This window comes from Cnephaeus nilssonii (genome assembly GCF_951640355.1).
Source record: "Cnephaeus nilssonii genome assembly, chromosome: 9".
NCBI classification, from domain to species: domain Eukaryota; kingdom Metazoa; phylum Chordata; class Mammalia; order Chiroptera; family Vespertilionidae; genus Cnephaeus; species Cnephaeus nilssonii.
The window spans coordinates 17,825,122-17,842,372 of NC_137080.1; the positions used below are offsets into that span (position 1 = coordinate 17,825,122).

At 40.5% G+C, this 17,251-nt stretch overlaps 1 protein-coding gene across 2 annotated transcripts; it reads right to left on the bottom strand.

Moving 5' to 3' along the window:
* Positions 1–16: 16 nt before the first annotated feature.
* Positions 17–16,419, bottom strand: ECHDC1 (ethylmalonyl-CoA decarboxylase 1). 2 transcript variants are annotated; one of them, XM_079781414.1, is made up of 7 exons: positions 16,160–16,419; positions 15,150–15,238; positions 9,566–9,787; positions 8,564–8,706; positions 7,582–7,634; positions 5,853–5,933; positions 19–1,644 (listed from the first exon to the last, which is right to left on the bottom strand). In XM_079781414.1, exons 2-7 carry the CDS (start codon positions 15,163–15,165, stop codon positions 1,236–1,238), a joined length of 924 nt encoding a protein of 307 aa, XP_079637540.1. In that variant the 5' UTR covers positions 15,166–15,238; positions 16,160–16,419; the 3' UTR covers positions 19–1,235. The 2 variants fall into 2 exon arrangements, with proteins under 2 accessions (XP_079637539.1, XP_079637540.1); XM_079781413.1 differs by lacking the exon at positions 15,150–15,238 and having other exon boundaries at positions 17–1,644.
* Positions 16,420–17,251: the final 832 nt, after the last annotated feature.

The window sequence follows — 17,251 nt, forward strand, 5'->3', positions numbered from 1 at the left end:
TTGAAATTATCTTTTACAATGTTAGAATTGGGACTATTTCGATTTAATATGTTTTTAAAAGTATTAGTGAGATAATCATGACTTTGAGTTGTATAGTTTTATTAAATTCAGTTATAAAAGAAGAAAGGCTAGCTACTTTTCCAGAAAAAAATAGAAATCTGCTGTAAAACGCAAATGTAGATTACAGAATGCTTCTGAGTCCTTTGAAGTCTTAGTTTTGATCTAAAGTTAGATTTTATGACATAAACAGTAGTAAATTCCAGGGAACACAAATTTCATTAAGTATTTTTAAAAATTATTTCCAGGTAAGACAGAATAAAGACTTACGAAAAATAACACTGTCAATAGGTTTTGTGTAGTTTTTCCTTTTAAAAATTGGCCTTCGGTTATAGGCTAAGAACCATTAAGGGAACTGGGAAATTGATAGTAATTTTTAAGCCAAAAGTATTGTATATTGTAGCCAAATGTTGCAGGTTTACTTGGTAAATACCCAACTACAGTAGTTTCCTCCCCCATCTTGCTTTCACTTTCTGAGTTTTCAGCTATCCAGTTAACTGCAGTCTGAAAATATTAAGTGGAAAATTCCAGAAATAAACCATGTTTTAAATTGCACGCTGTTCTTGGTGCGATGAAATCTCGGATTGACCTGATCCATCCTTTCCAATTTGAATCCTTTTGTCCAGCATATCTGCACTGTGCACTCTACCTGCCTGTTGGTCATTAGTAGCCATCTCAGTGATCAGACTCACAGGCTCCCAGTGCTGGTGTTCAAGAAAACCTTATTTTACTGAATAATGGCCCCAAAGTGCCAGAATAGTGATGCTGGCAATTTGGATATGCCGAAGAGGCAATGAAGTGCTTCGCTTAAGTGCAAAGGTGAGTATTGTACAATAAAATGTTTTGAAAAAGACCACATTCACGTAACTTTTATTATAGTATATTATCATTGTTTATTAGTTAGTGTTAATCTCTTATTGTGCCTAATTTATAAATTAAACTTTATTATAGGTATGTAAGCATCACAGGATTCAGTACTATCCAGTTTCAGGCATCCGCTGGGGGTCAAGGAACTTATTCCCTGCAGGTAAGGGGGGATTACAGTGAGTTTAGGTATTCAAAAAATGATTAAAAACAAACCCAAATACTAGTGATACCCTTCAAAGTAACTGACACGTTCAATATTTAACTTTTCTACACATTAAATTGGAGTTGTAGTACACCATATTTAAAAGCAACTATTTACAAAATTTTCCTTTCCTAGCAATAGCCTCCAAATTTGCTGGTCCACCCCAAAGTGTTCCCACAAGATCTCTTTCGGTCTGTAATGCCTCCTGGAAACAAAGCTCTTTGCCTGAAGAAACGGTTTTTTTCAAAGCTCTGATTACTTCCGGTGGCCCTTGGATAAACTGATTTAGCCATTCTTTTGCCTCTTTTAGACTCTCAGTTTCATCTGAAGACTGCAAGACCTCATCGACCATTCCTAGGTTTAAAGCTAGTTTTGAATCCAGTTTGAGGGCCCCACTTAACACTTTGAGAGCTTGTTTACTGCCAATAATTTCAGCCAGTCGGGTAGCTCCGCCCCAGCTTGGTATTATACCCATCTCCTTGTGAACAAATCTGATCACACTCTCTCTCGTCATTAATCTGCAAAAGAGAAAAAATAACCTTAATTGTAATTACGTATGCTTTAGTCAAAGTACTACCTATTCATGATCTGATCTGAAATCTCCATAGATCTTTACAGATATACTAAAAACTGAATGTTAAAAAAATCTGGCTAAGTATAGAATTCTATTTATACACAGTAAAACACTTCCCTTTGAAAACAGTGTCAAACATTTTTGTTGTGCTTGCTTATCGTTTATTTTGCAAATAAGAATCTATGTTTAGTTCTAAAAGCCCAAAGTGTATCAGTAAAGCGGTGGCCTAATGAGAAAACCTAGGTTAAGTGAAAATATGGGAGTTGGAAATGTTAGGTGCATACCATGGGTAAAAAATGCATAGTTCGGGTCAATAGTCCTCAGGAAAAGAAAAATTGTTTAACCCAGCATCTATCCAGTTTCCCAGCAAATAGGTACTAAGCACTACCAATGTCAGTTTACATTCCTGTTAGAGAAAGACAGTGGATGATATGTCAGTGGTGATAAGTACTACAAAGAAAAATAAATGGGCTTTGGCCGGTGTGGCTGGGTTGAAGCATCTTCTTGTACATCAAAAGGTGGCAGGTTCAATTCCTGGTCAGGCACACCCAGGTTGTGAATTTGACTGCTAGTCGGGATGTGTGCGGGAGGCAACCGATTGGTGTTTCTCACATCAATGTTTCTCTCCCTCTAAAATAAAAATAAAAAGGAAAAAAATAAAATGAGGCAAGAGACTAGAGAATAAAGATATGTGTGTTGGGGACGTGCTATTTTAGATGGAAAAGGCCTCTGAATATTTGAGCAGCTACCCTAGTGAGTAAGCAATGAAAAAATCTGCAGGACCAGTGTTTAGGAAGAGGGATTGCAAGTGCAAAGCCCCTGAAGTAGAACTTAGTATCTCTGGGAACAGGCTACTGTAGCTGGAATGGAGTAAACAGAGTAATGGGAGCAGAAATAGGAGAAGTAGGCTGAGGCCTTAGATGGGAATTCAGATTTTTAAGTGTGAAGCTATTTAGAGGTTACTCAAGAGAGTAGTATCTGAGGGTTACCCTGGTTGCTGTGTTAAGACTTTATTGATTTCAGAGAGGGAGAGGGAGATAGAAACATCAATGATGAGAGAGAATCATTGATTAGCTGCCCCCTGTGTGCCCCCTACTGGGGGTCGAGCCTACAACCCAGACATGTGCCCTGACTGGGAATTGAACTGTGACCTGGTTCATGGGTTGACACTTAACCACTGAGCCACACCAGCCGGGCTGTCTATGGAATAATCCTCAGAACAAACATATGAGGTACAGAGATATGCTCATCTCACACAGGGAAACTGAGGTGACTAAATAAATACCTCACCTGAAGTCTCCCGTGCAGTTAGAGCAGAGCCAGAATTGAAACCCAGGTAGTTTAACTTCGTGTGTGCTCTGAACCTCACACACAACAGTTAGTCAGGAATGGAAGCAGGGATACCATTAAGAAAGTTGACAGCAGCTCGGGTGAGACTGAGAGCAATCATTTTGTAGCAGGAATTCATTTTCGCCAAATCTTGGATTTTTATGGATAGGGTGGTTAATAAGCAAAGTGGAACCATAAAGGGGAGTTAACACAAAGAAATTAGCATAGCAAAAGGCTTCATATTTGCCAGTTAAATGTTTGTGCACTATTAACAGACTTTTAGGGAATGGTGCCTATGAGTTTTATATGGAGGCTTCCATGAGAAGCTTTCACTATGTTAAAACCTTAATTTGGACCAAAGGTCATGTCTGAATTTTAATTTTTTTAAAAGTATTGTTTTCAATACTCATCACCAAAAAAGACTACAAGTTAGTTTTCTAAAATGTTCAATGCAGAGCTGCACCAACAATAACAGACTCTTAGTCTTTGATCCTTTAATCATAAGAAATATTCCAGTAGAGAATTCTCACAAAAGCCTATTAAACCACTGGGAAAGAGAACTTTCTCTTCAGAAATTCCTACTACAAGGGTAAATTTTCCTCAATTATGAACAATTGCTTTTAGAGGCAAATAGCCATGAAAATATTTTCAATACATAATTTTTAAACTGGAAGAAAAAACAAGTGTCCTAAGAATCTGAACCTAGCCCCAAATTTGAGAGAGGTATTGCAGAAAACTGTCAAAATGAAGAGAGCAGAATATAAATTCCAGAAATAATGTTAAGTAGTCTTAGAGATAGGAATATTGTTAACATTGAACACAATCCTATAAAACAGCTTTTCACAGAAATAAACTTAATATATCACAATTCTAAATTACACCTGGAATTGAAACAAATGTTGGCTCAGAGCTATTCCTACAATACAGAAAAGGATTGTGTCAGGAATAACTTCATTTAAAATTAGCTGAACATAAAAAAGTTGGTTAAGGCCCTAGATGCTGGGATAATGAAGATGAACTTATGACAACAAAAGTTATCTATGTAAGCACATGTATATTTGGAATTCTTTGCTTCTAAAGAAGAATTTTTATCATCATCTTTATACCATGTGTGTTTTTTTTCCTTTGCCACATTTTACAAGGTGAGGTATTCCTTCCTGAACTATATTTTATAACTAACAAACCCTGAGGTAATCTTTGTAAAAATACCTGTTGTGATTAAACTCTGACCTCCACTCATTATATATCATATACCTAGGGTGTGTTTCTATACTGATACACATTTAATACATGCTAGTTAATATGACCAAAAATATATTAGTGACAAGAGAACACATAGTTTAACAATGAGAGAAATATGTATCCTTTCACAAAACTTTTTAGTAATCTAAAAATTAATATAACCATACTTTATGAAGAAAATGTCCAATCAATAAGATATATCCAAAGATAGAAACGCTTCCTGATAGACCTTACAGAATTACTTCCAGAGTTATGTTCAGTTACCTGATACCACCTGTAATGTAAGTTATTGCAAAGAATAATCTATTAATCTACATAGAAAACTGGAAGTCCTAAATCTTGAAATTTTGAAGACTTACCGGAGACTCAATTTATAAAACCATATCAAACTCCCTTATTTTGGCAAGTAAAAATATTATAAGTATCTTCTGGATGTTTATTAATGTAATTATTATTGGCAATGTTTAAAATTTCCTGTGACACCTTGGAGGAGGGGAAATGAGGAAAGTAATCAAATGTGGATACACCCATCGTTACTGTATGGCTCTTAGTCAAATAAATAAAAGTGGCAAACTGGGATTGAAACTAAGTTTCTGTCTCTAATGCCCCAGCTCTTTATGGCTTTTTCCATTTTATTTCCAAGTATGTTATATACACTACGGTTTGCACTTTAAAGAGGCTCAAATGCGTAAATCTGTACAGATCAGGAACATGGGTACTGGTTCTCCTTGAAGCTAAGCTAATAGGTCTTAGGAATCGTAATTGAGAACACAGTTTCAGGCACATGTAAAGCATTAGGTTCCATGATGCCATCCCTATAAAGCATAGCTGTCCGATATTAATAAGAATTCTAGCCCTGGCTGGTTTGGCTCAGTGGATGGAGCGTTGGCCTGTAGACTCAAGGGTTCCATGCTCGATTCCGGTCACGGGCATGAACCTTGGTTGCGGGCACATACCCAGTGGGGAGTATGTAGGAGGCAGCTGATCAATGTTTCTCTCTCATCGATGTTTCTGACTATCCCTCTCCCTTCCTCTCTGTAAAAAGTCAATAAAATATATTTGAAAAAAAATGTACTCTTAAGTCTTTAAAAAAATAATTCTAGGGGTTGAAGAGTTATTGGTCCCAAATAACTTGATTCCCTAATCAACTCAGTTACTATATAAATCACAGTAAAGATAAATGTATAGCTGTAGCTTTCAAGTACAGAAAACGTATTTTTATTAAGAGGATGACTACAGCAGTCTCTCTCCATTCCTTTTTTTTTAGTTCTTTTCTTTGTATTATTCTTTTGAATCTTAAAGTTTCATAGATTTCTTTGGCTTTCCTCCTTAGGGATTTTGCTGAAATGGATTTGATTCATTTAAAATCAACTTGTTTCGTTAACTTTTTGAATGCATGGTAATAAAGTAATAGTACAGTTCAAATGGCTAAAATTATCTACTTTAATGGTTAACAAAAATAAATATTCACTAATTGATTTTCCTATTTAAGAGTACATAAATATTTATATTCAGGCAAAAAATAAATTTGAGCATATGTTAATTATATCTGTGCAAGCAGGAATGCAATTTTCATCCTACCTGAAATCACATGCTGTAATAAACTCTGCTCCTCCACCCAATGCCCAACCTTGAACCAGTGCAACACTTATTAAAGGAAGTCTGTATATTGAAGGAAAAAATGTATGTTAACATTTTAAATTTCAATATTGATCTACAAACATTATTAAAAACTTGAGATGCAATAGAAACAAAATTATTGAACAATGTTTATAATAAATAAACAAATCTCAAAGGATAGTCCATGCATCAGTATAATACTGAAGATATTTATACAATTCATACAAAATGCCAGATGTTTATCAAAATACCTGAGTCATTGTTTATTTTAAAACCATAGTTAGATTCTAACTTTGCTCCCCCCAAAAAAGGATGTTTTTGGATAATATACAGCTCCTGGCACTTCTCAACTACTTACTGGCAATCAGGAATAATTCAATGTGATATTGCCTTATTTCATTTTTATTGGTATCAGGTTATAGATGGAAAAGTTAAAACTGTATCCAAAGGGAGGAAATGTGGTACAGAGAATGAGCTCCAAAACTGTATTGTCATAAAGGTTCCTGTCTTTTCACTACTCACTGAGATGATTCAGAGACAATTCCTATATAAAGAAATGGTTCTGTAGTAAAAACAAATCTCTTCCTGTTTGCAAAGACCCACTTTGCAGTGCAAGACTGTATCAGCATAAAAGATAAATCTAAAATGTTTTGAAAGTAGATTTTTTTGTAGGTTATAATTGAAATACATAGCTGTAAAGTACAGTAACTGAAAATTTCTTAATACGCTTCTCTCAAAAATAATTATTGAAACCCTAGCCAGTTTTGCTCAGTGGATAGAGCATTGGCCTGCAGACTCGTAGGGTCCCAAGTTCAATTCTGGTCAAGGGCACATTCATACTCAATCCCCAGTAGTGGGCGTGCAGGAGGCAGCGGATCAATGATTCTTGCTCATTGATGTTTCGATCTCTCTCTCCTTTCTCCCTTCCTCTCTGAAATCAATAAAGTAATAATAATATTTTTTAAAAAAACTTTAAGAAACAATGCCAAATATAATAGAGAGAAAGAGGTGAACAGGAGCCAATACAATGAAAAAAGTGTTTTAGAATAGTAATGTTATGATTCCATTGTTCTTCTTAGACTCTCACAAAGAACAACAAAAATACAGTGTTGTCCAATTCATTAATATGCTAAATAAATAGGAATTTCCTTAGTTTTTATAGGTTTTAAGTTGTTTCTAGTTGGAATATACTCATCTCAGCCCAAACATGTCATTGTTTATAATCCCAAATGCAAAGTGAAGCCATCTTCGTCACCAAGCTGTAGTTCTTTTTCTCCAATCGGCAGTTCTTCTTCTCTCCTCAGGATATGGACCACTTCACTATACATTCTACTGGTTCTGATTAGGTAATCTTTATGTGTCCTCTCCTGAGCGTGTCTTTATTCTGCTCTGATAACAGTATTTTAACTTTCCCGTGTCTATACCTAAATATATACAGCTAGTAACATAATCTCTTTATGGAAAAGTACTATATTTTAAATTCTTTTTATCTTTCATGTCTCTTATTTCTAAATACTTGTGTATATTTCACTAACATTTAATTAAATGACTATCCTCGATGGCACAAATAGTTCACCATTAGAATAAATATAATTTGAAAATCAGCTATTTTTTTACTGGTGCAACACAGAATAATAAAAACCTATTTTTGTTTTTTAGAAATCATATTCTAAAAAGAAAAATACATTACCTCATCAATCTTGTTAAGGTGTTTTGCATGAACATACATAAGGCCACTCCATCCTTTAAATAAAAATAACCAAAAACACAAAGGTATAATGCAAATGCATAAGAATTTAAAAATACACACAACCATTTTCAGGATTTAGAAAGAAATAAAGCCAATAATATAAATGAGTTTTTCATTTAAAACTCTTTGATGCTGTCTGAAATGCAAATGATGCAGTTTTGGATTTTATTGATGTTCTAGGACTCCTTAGGCTCAGCTCTGAATGAGGCTTTAGCAAAGACTTAGAGGTGAGAGATCACATACCCCTGAACAGTATCGGGTTCTACTCGGGGTAATATGGAGGGAAGAGACATAGGATACCCCATCTATTATCCCAAACTCAGCTCCTCTAAAAACATACAGCCCACATTTACAATTTAATGGCAACAAATACATTTTTTTTTTCCTTTTTCATTTCTCTCTCATGTTTTGTTTTTATTTGTGTTTTGTTGTTATTGTTTGGGGCCTAGGGGATGTGTGGAAGCCTGAATTCAAGAAAAAGAAGTTCCTTGGAGGACTGATAATGGAAGATGATTAGGATTCTTTTTCTATTGGGATAATAATTCAAAGCAAAACTTTAAATTATCATTTGTTGTAGCTTGCTATGTACCAAAGTACCAAAGCTACGTTAGATTCTTTAAAGTATACCTCATATAAAATTCCTTATCAGGAGATGCTAAGGGGCTTCCACTTAAAATTCAAATTCTTGCTGTATTCAATAATGTACTTTGGTTATTGCTAATCTCCCCGTTCTTCCTCACCCCCCCCCCCAATACTTCACACTATTGCAACCTAATCTTTAAGAAGCAAAACAAAAACTCTGTACCTAGGAAAGCTATTAAAGAGTAGCTGTCAACATAACCATATAAGTAAAATATAAATAGCTCAGCCATAGCTGTCTGGTAAACATGGAGAGCCCAGTATGTAATTCATATAGACTTGCCTCTGGAGTTCCTAGTGCTTTCACAGCATTCAGATCAGATCCTGAGGAGAATGTATTTTTTGCCCCACGAACGATGAGACCTTTCCCCTCTGTCCAATTTTCCAATTCAGTCACTTTTTCCAAAAGTTGTAGCATCATAACACCTGCCAGAGAGGGGAGGGGGAATCATAAACAGCTAAGATACTAGAGAAACAGAAATAATTTAGAAGCCATCAAAAACAAGATTCTTATGTCATATATTATACAGATATTTACTGAGTGTCAAATACCTCTTGTGTTGGTACTATGGCGTACATACAAAAGAGGTATACATAACAGTCCCTGGCTTAAAAGCTTAGTGATCTATTGCATAACATTATGGTAGCACAATTCAAATTTGAGCTTTGGCCAAAAATCACAAATTAACATGTGTCCTGGACCTTCAGGTCTCTTAAATATAAAATTCCTATATTCCAAGAGTGCTGCCTAGAAAATAGAAGGTATTTACCCGTACCTGAGTTAGGAAATGAGAAACAAATAGATAGGCAAGTGCAGTGTTTTCATTGATTATTGAAATTACATGGTTAAAATCTGTCTTATTTCAATTCACAAAAAGGAAAACTTAAGCTAAATAGTAATCTCTTTTTCCATTTATAGGTTTTTCTCTTTAGTTTTTAAAAATCTTTGAAACCACCTTAACTTTGTCTCCCAGTAACATTAGCTGAACACAAACAAAAGAAGTTATTAAACAATTAATAAATTTCATTGGAAAAAATAATCAAGATTAATTTGACATTTTCCTTTTCATCAGCATCTGTATTCCCAGATTTTTTAAAAAGAAAAACATTAAAACTTCCACAATTAGTAAAAATGTTCCCAGTTCACATGATAGTTTTGTTTCCATGTTCTACAAAGAGTACCATGACTTTCACGAATTATGTCACCAAAGTAAGGATAAGAGTCATGTGATAGCAGGTTAGAATTAGCATCACTTTTTAACAAGCCAAAGAAAGCTCTCTATACCCGAGAAGGCATTCCTTTTACTGGGATTGTTCAGAGTAAGAATGCCAATGCCATTGTCTTCCTTCTGAAGGTCAATGGATCCACCAGGAAACTGCTGAAGTTTTTTTTTTACTTCCTCCTCATGGAAGCCATGAGATGTATTATAAAGTGACAATCCCGTCTGATGTAGCAATTTTGTCCTTATAGACATAGATGATGTCTTCAAAAGACTTGCTGCCATTTCTGGAAAAGAGACATAAGCATACAATAGTGCAGATGAACAGACACTCTTGTGCTAGTTTTTTGTTAACAGACCTTTCTGTTTAATTGGGAGGACTTTCCCACTTCTAAAAGCACTTTTTGAAGAAAGATGGTCAGTATGGAATTCCTTTCCTTTTCCCCTTTTTCAAACCACATAATTCACAAAGTATATTATTTCAGTACATCACTGAGATATGATGACACAGTTACAGTACATTTAGTAGGATCTAATACACTAGGAAAGTTTAGAAGAATGTTGCTGTTCTGTATTTAGCATCATCTCCTGACTCCGGGTAGTTTTTCTCATCACAATTGTTCTTTTCCCAACTCTTTAACTTTTCCAAAATTTAAGAAGAAATTCAATCCAAATGTCCACTTAGAAATAGTCTTAATGCAAAACTGTTTTAAGAACAATCCTGTTCTCTCATAGAAATTTTATTCTTAGCATTATCCTTACTTTATATAATGTTCTCACAGAAAAAGCTGGAAGGGTCCTGAGGAAAATGGGGAAAGAAATAGGAATGTATGTGTCTGTGGTTTATGTATTCCTCAGGGTTCTGTCACTCTTCTCTTCTCCTGGGTAATCTCAACTCTGCCCACAGACTTTTCTTATGTAAGCACTGGTGTTGACATAAAACATACTAGTACATTCAGAAAAGTACACAGCTCAGTGAGCTACATATCCTATCTAATAAAAGAGTGATATGCAAATTGACCATACCTCCGCTATACCCACAAGCCACGCCCACCAGCCAATTAGGAGCGAATATGCAAATAAACCCAACCAAAATGGCTGCAGCCACGGAGAGCAGAAGGGAGGCTTGGGTTTCCCTGGCAATGGAGAAAGCCAAGCTTTCCGCCTGCCCTTGCCAGCCTAGGCCTCCACTCAATGCTACAAAGTTTCAATGATCAAAGATAAATAAATCCCAATAAAAATGGTGGCAGCCACGGAGCTGGAGAGAGCAGGAGGCTAGGGTTGCCCCAGGCGATGGAGGAAGCCAAGCTTCTGCAGCCCTGGCCGGCCGAGGCCTCCACTCTAGGCTACAAAGTTTCAATTATAGAAGAAAAATGAATCCCAACAGAAAGGGCTGCCACCATGGAGCAAGCAGAAGGCTTGGCTCCGCTCCAGGCTACAAAGTTTCAATTGTAGAAGATAAATAAATCCCAGATACCAGGGCCTCTGCTTGGGTTGCAGGGGGGCGTGGCCGGCCTGCAAACCACCACAGGCCCCTTGCCCAGGCCGCCCCACACCCCAAGGGAACCCCCACCCTGATCTGGGACACCCTTCAGGGCAAACCAGCTGGCCCCCACCCATGCACCAGGCCTCTATCCTATCCACTCCAACACACAAGATGACTGCCCCCATGTGGACACAAGATGGCCACCACAAGATGGCCAGCAGGGGAGGGCAGTTGGGAGGGACCAGGCCAGCAAGGGAGGGCAGTTGGGGGCAATCAAGCCTGCAGGGGAGGGCAGTTAGGGGTGACCAGGCTGGCAGAGGAGGGAAGTTGGGGGTGACTGGGCCTGCAGGGAAGGGCAGTTGAGGGGGACCCAGGCCTGCAGGGGAGAGCAGTTGGGGGGGATCAGGCCTGCAGGGGAGGGCAGTTAGGGGTGACCAGGCCTGCAGGGAAGGGCAGTTGGGGGGGACCCAGGCCTGCAGGGGAGAGCAGTTGGGGGGGGACCAAGCCTGCAGGGAAGAGCAGTTGCGGGGGGGACCAGGTCTACAGGGGAGGGCAGTTAGGGGCAAACAGGCTGGCAGGGGAGCAGTTAGGCATCAATCAGGCTGTCAGGGGAGTGGTTAAGGGGTGATCAGACTGGCAGGCACAAGCGGTTAGGGGCAATCAGGAAGGCAGGCAGGCGAGCAGTTGGGAGCCAGCAGTCCTGGATTGAGAGAGGGATCCCAGATTGGAGAGGGTGCAGGCTGGGCTGAGGGACACCCCCCTCCCCGCCCCGTGCATGAATTTCGTGCACCGGGCCTCTAGTCTATATATATATATATATAAAAGCCTAAGCAGCCAAACGACTGGTTGCTATGACATGTACTGACCACCAGGGGGAAGACACTCAACATGGGAGCTTCCCCCTGGTGGTCAGTTCACTCCCACAGTGGGAGCGCTGCTCAGCTGACCAATAGGCACCAGATGCTGAGCTCACTACCAAGTGTCGGCAGTGGCAGGCACAGTAGGGCCAGGAAGAGCGGGAGCAGCGCGGCGTCAGGCCCGGACTCGGGCTCCTCCCTGGCCAACTGCCGCTTAAGGCACTACTACATCCTGAGGGGGATGTTGGCTGGCCTGCCGGGATCAAGCCAAAACTATCAGTCTGACATCCCCTGAGAGGTCCGGGATTATGAGAGGGCACAGGCCAGGCTGAGGAACCCCACTGGTGCATGGCCTCTAGGTAATATGCAAAAAGACCAAATGGCAGAATAACTGAACAACCAATCAAAGCGTAATATGCTAATGACATGTTAAGGCTGCTCAACTGCTTGCTATGACGTGCACTGACCAACAGGGGGCAGATGCTCTGACCGGTAGATTAGTTTGCTGCTGGGGTCAGGCCGATGGGGACTGAGCGAGATGGGTCAGATATGCCCTGGAGCCCTCCTGCGGTCCCTTCCCAGCCGATCGTGCACCGGTGGGATCCCTCAGCCTGGCCTGCGCCCTCTCGCAATCCAGGACCCCTCAGGGGATGTCGGAGAGCAGGTTTAAGCCTGGTCTCGCAGGTCACTCCCCTTGGGAGGGCACCAGATGCAGGGCTCATGGCTGGCAAGCACTGCTGCGGCAGCACGAGCCTCTCCTGATAGGGACTGATTGGGCACCAGCCCGCGGCAGGCACAGTGGGGCCGGGATGAGCAGAAGCGGCAGGTAGGAGCTGCAGGCAGCATTGGACTGCGGGTTTCAGCCCGAACCCTGCAGGCCACCCAGAGGGACCCCACCCATGCACGAATTCGTGCACCTAGCCTCTAGTAAGTAAATAACAGCACTGAACGAATACATTTAAGCCAGTAATAGCACTCAGTAGATAACATGAATCTCAGGTTTGTTATGCCACCTTTCAATCACCACTCCAAATAAGGAAAACAACTATCTTGACTTCTAATATCCAAGATTGTTGGCCTGCTTTGAACTTTATATAAATTAAATAATATGGTATATTATTTTGTGTCTGATTTCAACTATGTTTGTGACATCCATTACTGCTATGATGTGTACTTTGAGTCAAAAGGTTCTCTCTCTCTCTCCCTCTCTTTCTCCAATATGTCCTGGAGTATGCTTTATGCATGTTTTGCCCCTGGGGATATGTCAGATATACAAAAGACAACTCTTCAGAAAACGAAATTGGAGCCGAGGTCTTGATCTTTTCCACAATACTTCAGCATAAAAGAAGTGTGCCAAAGAAACCTGATAAGGACTTGGATGGCTATTTTTAAAAAATAAATTTGCCTATATTCTGTTTGGGGAAAAGAATTAAATAAGAAAATAATGGAGTATAATTCTTAAAATCATTAGCATTTTAAATTATTATTGTGGGATAATAGAATCAATAAACACTATATCTTCTCAAATTGTAATAAGTCCGTCTGTCTTTGTTTCCATGTTCTACAAAGAGTAACGTGACTTTCACAAAAAAAAAAGGATAAGAGTCATGTAATTACCCCACCTTCCAATCCGATAACACAAAGACAACTGGTACAGATGCCATCAGATCTATTTCTCCTTATCCTTAAGTCATTACAATTTAAAATATTTATGTAGCTAATATTATATCTCATTAGACATCTTTGATAAGATTTTCCCAAGGAAACATAAATACTTCCTGTAGCCTTCTCTCTATTAATTCCACATGTTTTCTCCTCTCCCCACCCTCCCTATTTCTGCCCTCTTCCACCAACTCTCCCTTCTTTTCTCTCCTCATATTCCCTTGTCTGTGCCACAAAATAGTACCGAGGAAACTCAAGAGACCTGCCTACCAGGGCTGCTGACCTCTGTTTGGAAATCCAATTCTAGAAATCTGATAATAGCCAATATGTACAATTTCATCGCAATTCTAATTTCAGAGACAAACACTTCAGTGCTGAGGAGATGACAAGGTGTTAGCTACTATTAAGCTACTATAGTACCTGAAAGTACAAGTGAAGGAAGGAACAAGGTTGAGATTCAAGTTTTGTATAAACATGTAGTTAAGCAATCAGCATTTGGGACTGGTTCTACAATCAATCGTAAGACAATGAACAGCTTCTAAGGCATTTACAACTTGGTAAACTTTCTTCAGGGCAAAGTGAAAGTTTAACACTTGTCATGCAGAATGCTTTGCTTTCTGGCCTCAAGCAGATTCAGTTCAGCAGAGGGAGCTTACAACCACACCACAGGGAAAGGGGAGGAGAAGGGAGCCCCATAGACATCTGAGATCAAAGGTGTCACTTTCTTCCTTTGTGACAGTGCTGCAAAGGTGATCAAGAGAATAAGCTAGCTGTTCTCTTAAAACCCATTTTACACATTCTGAAATGTAACAAACCAAAAAATTAACACAAATGCATACTCAATAAGAAAACAATTAGCCTAAGGTAGGTAGTAAACAACAAAAAAAATCAGAAGTATTCTGTTTCAGACAGTCAATATATGACTTCTTTTCAAGTTTGGATTTGGTTTTAGGCTGTCATTATATAATGTACCATGCAAGTTTCATTACATGCCACACACACCCTCTTTATCACAGCCAAAATTAACTTACTTCAGTTTCTCAAATCCTTTAGGTTGTCTCTTCATTCCAAGCCTCTGTCTATGTGATTCCTTACCTGTTACACTTTTTCCTCAGAGTAACTCCAGATCACCTCCTTTAGGACTCTAGACTACATCAAATACTCCAAATGTCTGTTTTCACTTATATTCTTTATGAACACTCACTTTCCCGTAATTAACCAAATCTTCCCACTAGGAAGTCATTTGCATGTTTAGAACACTGCTTGACAAAATATCTGTCAATAATACTTTGGCATACAAGGCTTAAGAATTCATAACGCCATAGGAGGCTTAAAAATCTGTCCACAAAAGCCCTAGCCGGTTTGGCTCAGTGGATAGAGCGCTCGTCTGCGGACTGAAGGGTCCTGGACCCGATTCCGGTCAAAGGCATGTACCTCGGTTACAGGCTCGATCCCCTTGCAGGAGGCAACCAATTGTTGTCTCTCTCTCACATCGATGTTTCTCTCTGTCTCTCCCCCTCCCTTCCACCCTCTCTAAAAATCAATGGAAAAATATCCTCGCGTGAGGATTAAAAAAAAAAGAAAGAAAGAATCTGTCCACAAACCAACTCTCCATCTACCCTGTTTATTATTCCCACCACTCACCCTGTTGGGACTCCATTCCTCTTTGCAAGCTGGTTTCTCCTATGGGAACGATGATCACTGCCTGTGCTCCACTGACTGTGTGCACTCAGCTTTCAAGTCAGACAAGAAAAATGTCAATAAAAGGTCAGGTGACTATGTTCCTTCCTCCTCCAGATGTCACAATTTATATCTTTCCCCCACAACTTATTTCTTCCAAGAGAGTTACAGGTCTTCACAGATCATATCCATTTATCTCTATCCCTCATTAGCTGGTAAACCGTAGGCTCTCAGATGAGGAAGTGAGGGAAAAGGCGGATCAATGCAGATTTTCTCTCAAAGTCCTGATCAGTCTTTTCAACGTGTAAGTAATTTAGGTAATCTGTGGTTCTGATCCCCTACATTTGTGACCTCGTGTGTAGCAATCAAAGGATTATTGAAGCTCAAAAAAAAAAAAATTCTACAACACATTCCAAACGTAAGTTGAACAGCTTTTGTCGTTCTTATGGCTGGAAACTTGGCTGCACGAAACAAGTTATGTAGTTCCAGTTAAGCAAGATAATTTAATAGCTAGGTAGTGAGAAGGGCAATTGTCCAGGTCCTTGGGCACCTTACCAGGCCAGGATTGCACATCAGCAAACAAAAACAAAGCTCTGCCATCCCGTGAACGTTCCCTTCGGCCAAATCCCCATCGCCAAGCCAACACTGGGCCTTCTCAACCTACACAAGGTTGCCTACGTGGCCCCAGCCAACCCGACATTTTCTCCCTCTCGCTTTTCCTTCAGTCTTTGTCCTATAAAGGCTTTGGGCCCTCCACCCCACCGTGCAAGCCTCGGGAAGACTACGCTTCACGACAGCCTGAAAAGAAAAACATCTGTTTGCATCAGCCAGATGTTCTTTCGTTATCTGTCATAACACCACGCAGCCCAGGGCCTGGAAAGGATTCCTAATTTTAAATCAGTGCGTTGACATAATGCCTCCCGATTCAGCTATTTCCCCACGTTCTCAGGAAAGTTTTTCCCTCCGGCTCTCACCTGGCGAAGTCCGGCGGCGGCGCTGGGCACTGCGTCCGCCCGCCCAGCAGAGGGCAGTGGAGTGCGCGGCGGTTCCGCGGGTACCGCGCCGCTGGGGCCCGGAGGAGCCCGGCATGCAATTCGTGTGGGGGAAACGCTAAAGTCCATCACACGGCGACATGCTGGGGCTCTTTCCTAGCCGACACCTATAATGCAGCCCCTACGGCCAAAGTCTTGGAAGCCGCCTGGCGCCGACTTTCCCTCCCGCTCCCGCGCGCCCCTCTTCCGCTTCCGCTCGCCACTCTTCCGCTTTCACACGCCCCGCTTCCGCTCCCACGTGCCCCTCTTCCGCTTTCACACGCCCCTCTTCCGCCCTTCAGCACCCGCCCTCCGCCGCCGCAAGTCCATCTGCGCCCTTCCTGGTGTCCCCAGCGAGCCGGGGACCTGGGACTCCTACTGATCGTGCTTCACGTTTTCGGTTCTGCCACAGAGGGTTAGAGCTGGTGCAGGAATGCTCCAAACCCCGTTTATTTTCGGATTCCGATGTTGACTTCGGAAATGTGCAAATGATAAAGGCTGGGGCCAGCTTGCATGGCCAGCTGAGAAGATCCACAGTATCCCTGATGGCAGTGAACCTGTGTAGATGGTATCATGAGCACCCAGATTTGCAGATGTGCAGAAAATGTCCTGTGCCCTGAGTGAACTGTGGAATCAGAAAGCGGGGAGAGCCCTAGCTGGTTTGGCTCAGTGGATAGAGCCTTGGCCTGCGGACTGAGGGATCCCTGGTTGGATTCTAGACAAGGATACATGCCCTGGTTGCGGGCTCAATCCCCAGTAGGGGGCGTGCAGAAGGCAGGCAATCAATGATTCCCTCTCAACATTGAAGTTTCTATCTCACCCTCTCTCTTCCTCTCTGAAATCAATAAAAGTATATTAAGAAAGAAAGTAAGAAAGCCGGGAGCGCCCTTGCAAGTGGGGTTACATTAATGTCAGCAGTAGCTATAAATTTCTCTCAGGGACTAAATTGCCTGCCTTTGCAGGATTATGTAAACCTTTCAGAATTTTGCCACAACATTAGGACAAGGAGGAACAATCCTTAAAATCTGGGAATAA

Coding starts and splice junctions, on each gene's coding strand:
- ECHDC1 (XM_079781413.1), bottom strand. CDS start 16,274: ATGCCGGGCTCCTCCGGGCCCCAGCGGCGCGGTACCCGCGGAACCGCC. Junction 9,788..16,159: donor CCGCCGCCGGACTTCGCCAG/GTGAGAGCCGGA, acceptor TCTCTTTTCCAG/AAATGGCAGCAAGTCTTTTG. Junction 8,707..9,565: donor TAAAAGGAATGCCTTCTCGG/GTATAGAGAGCT, acceptor CCTCTCTGGCAG/GTGTTATGATGCTACAACTT.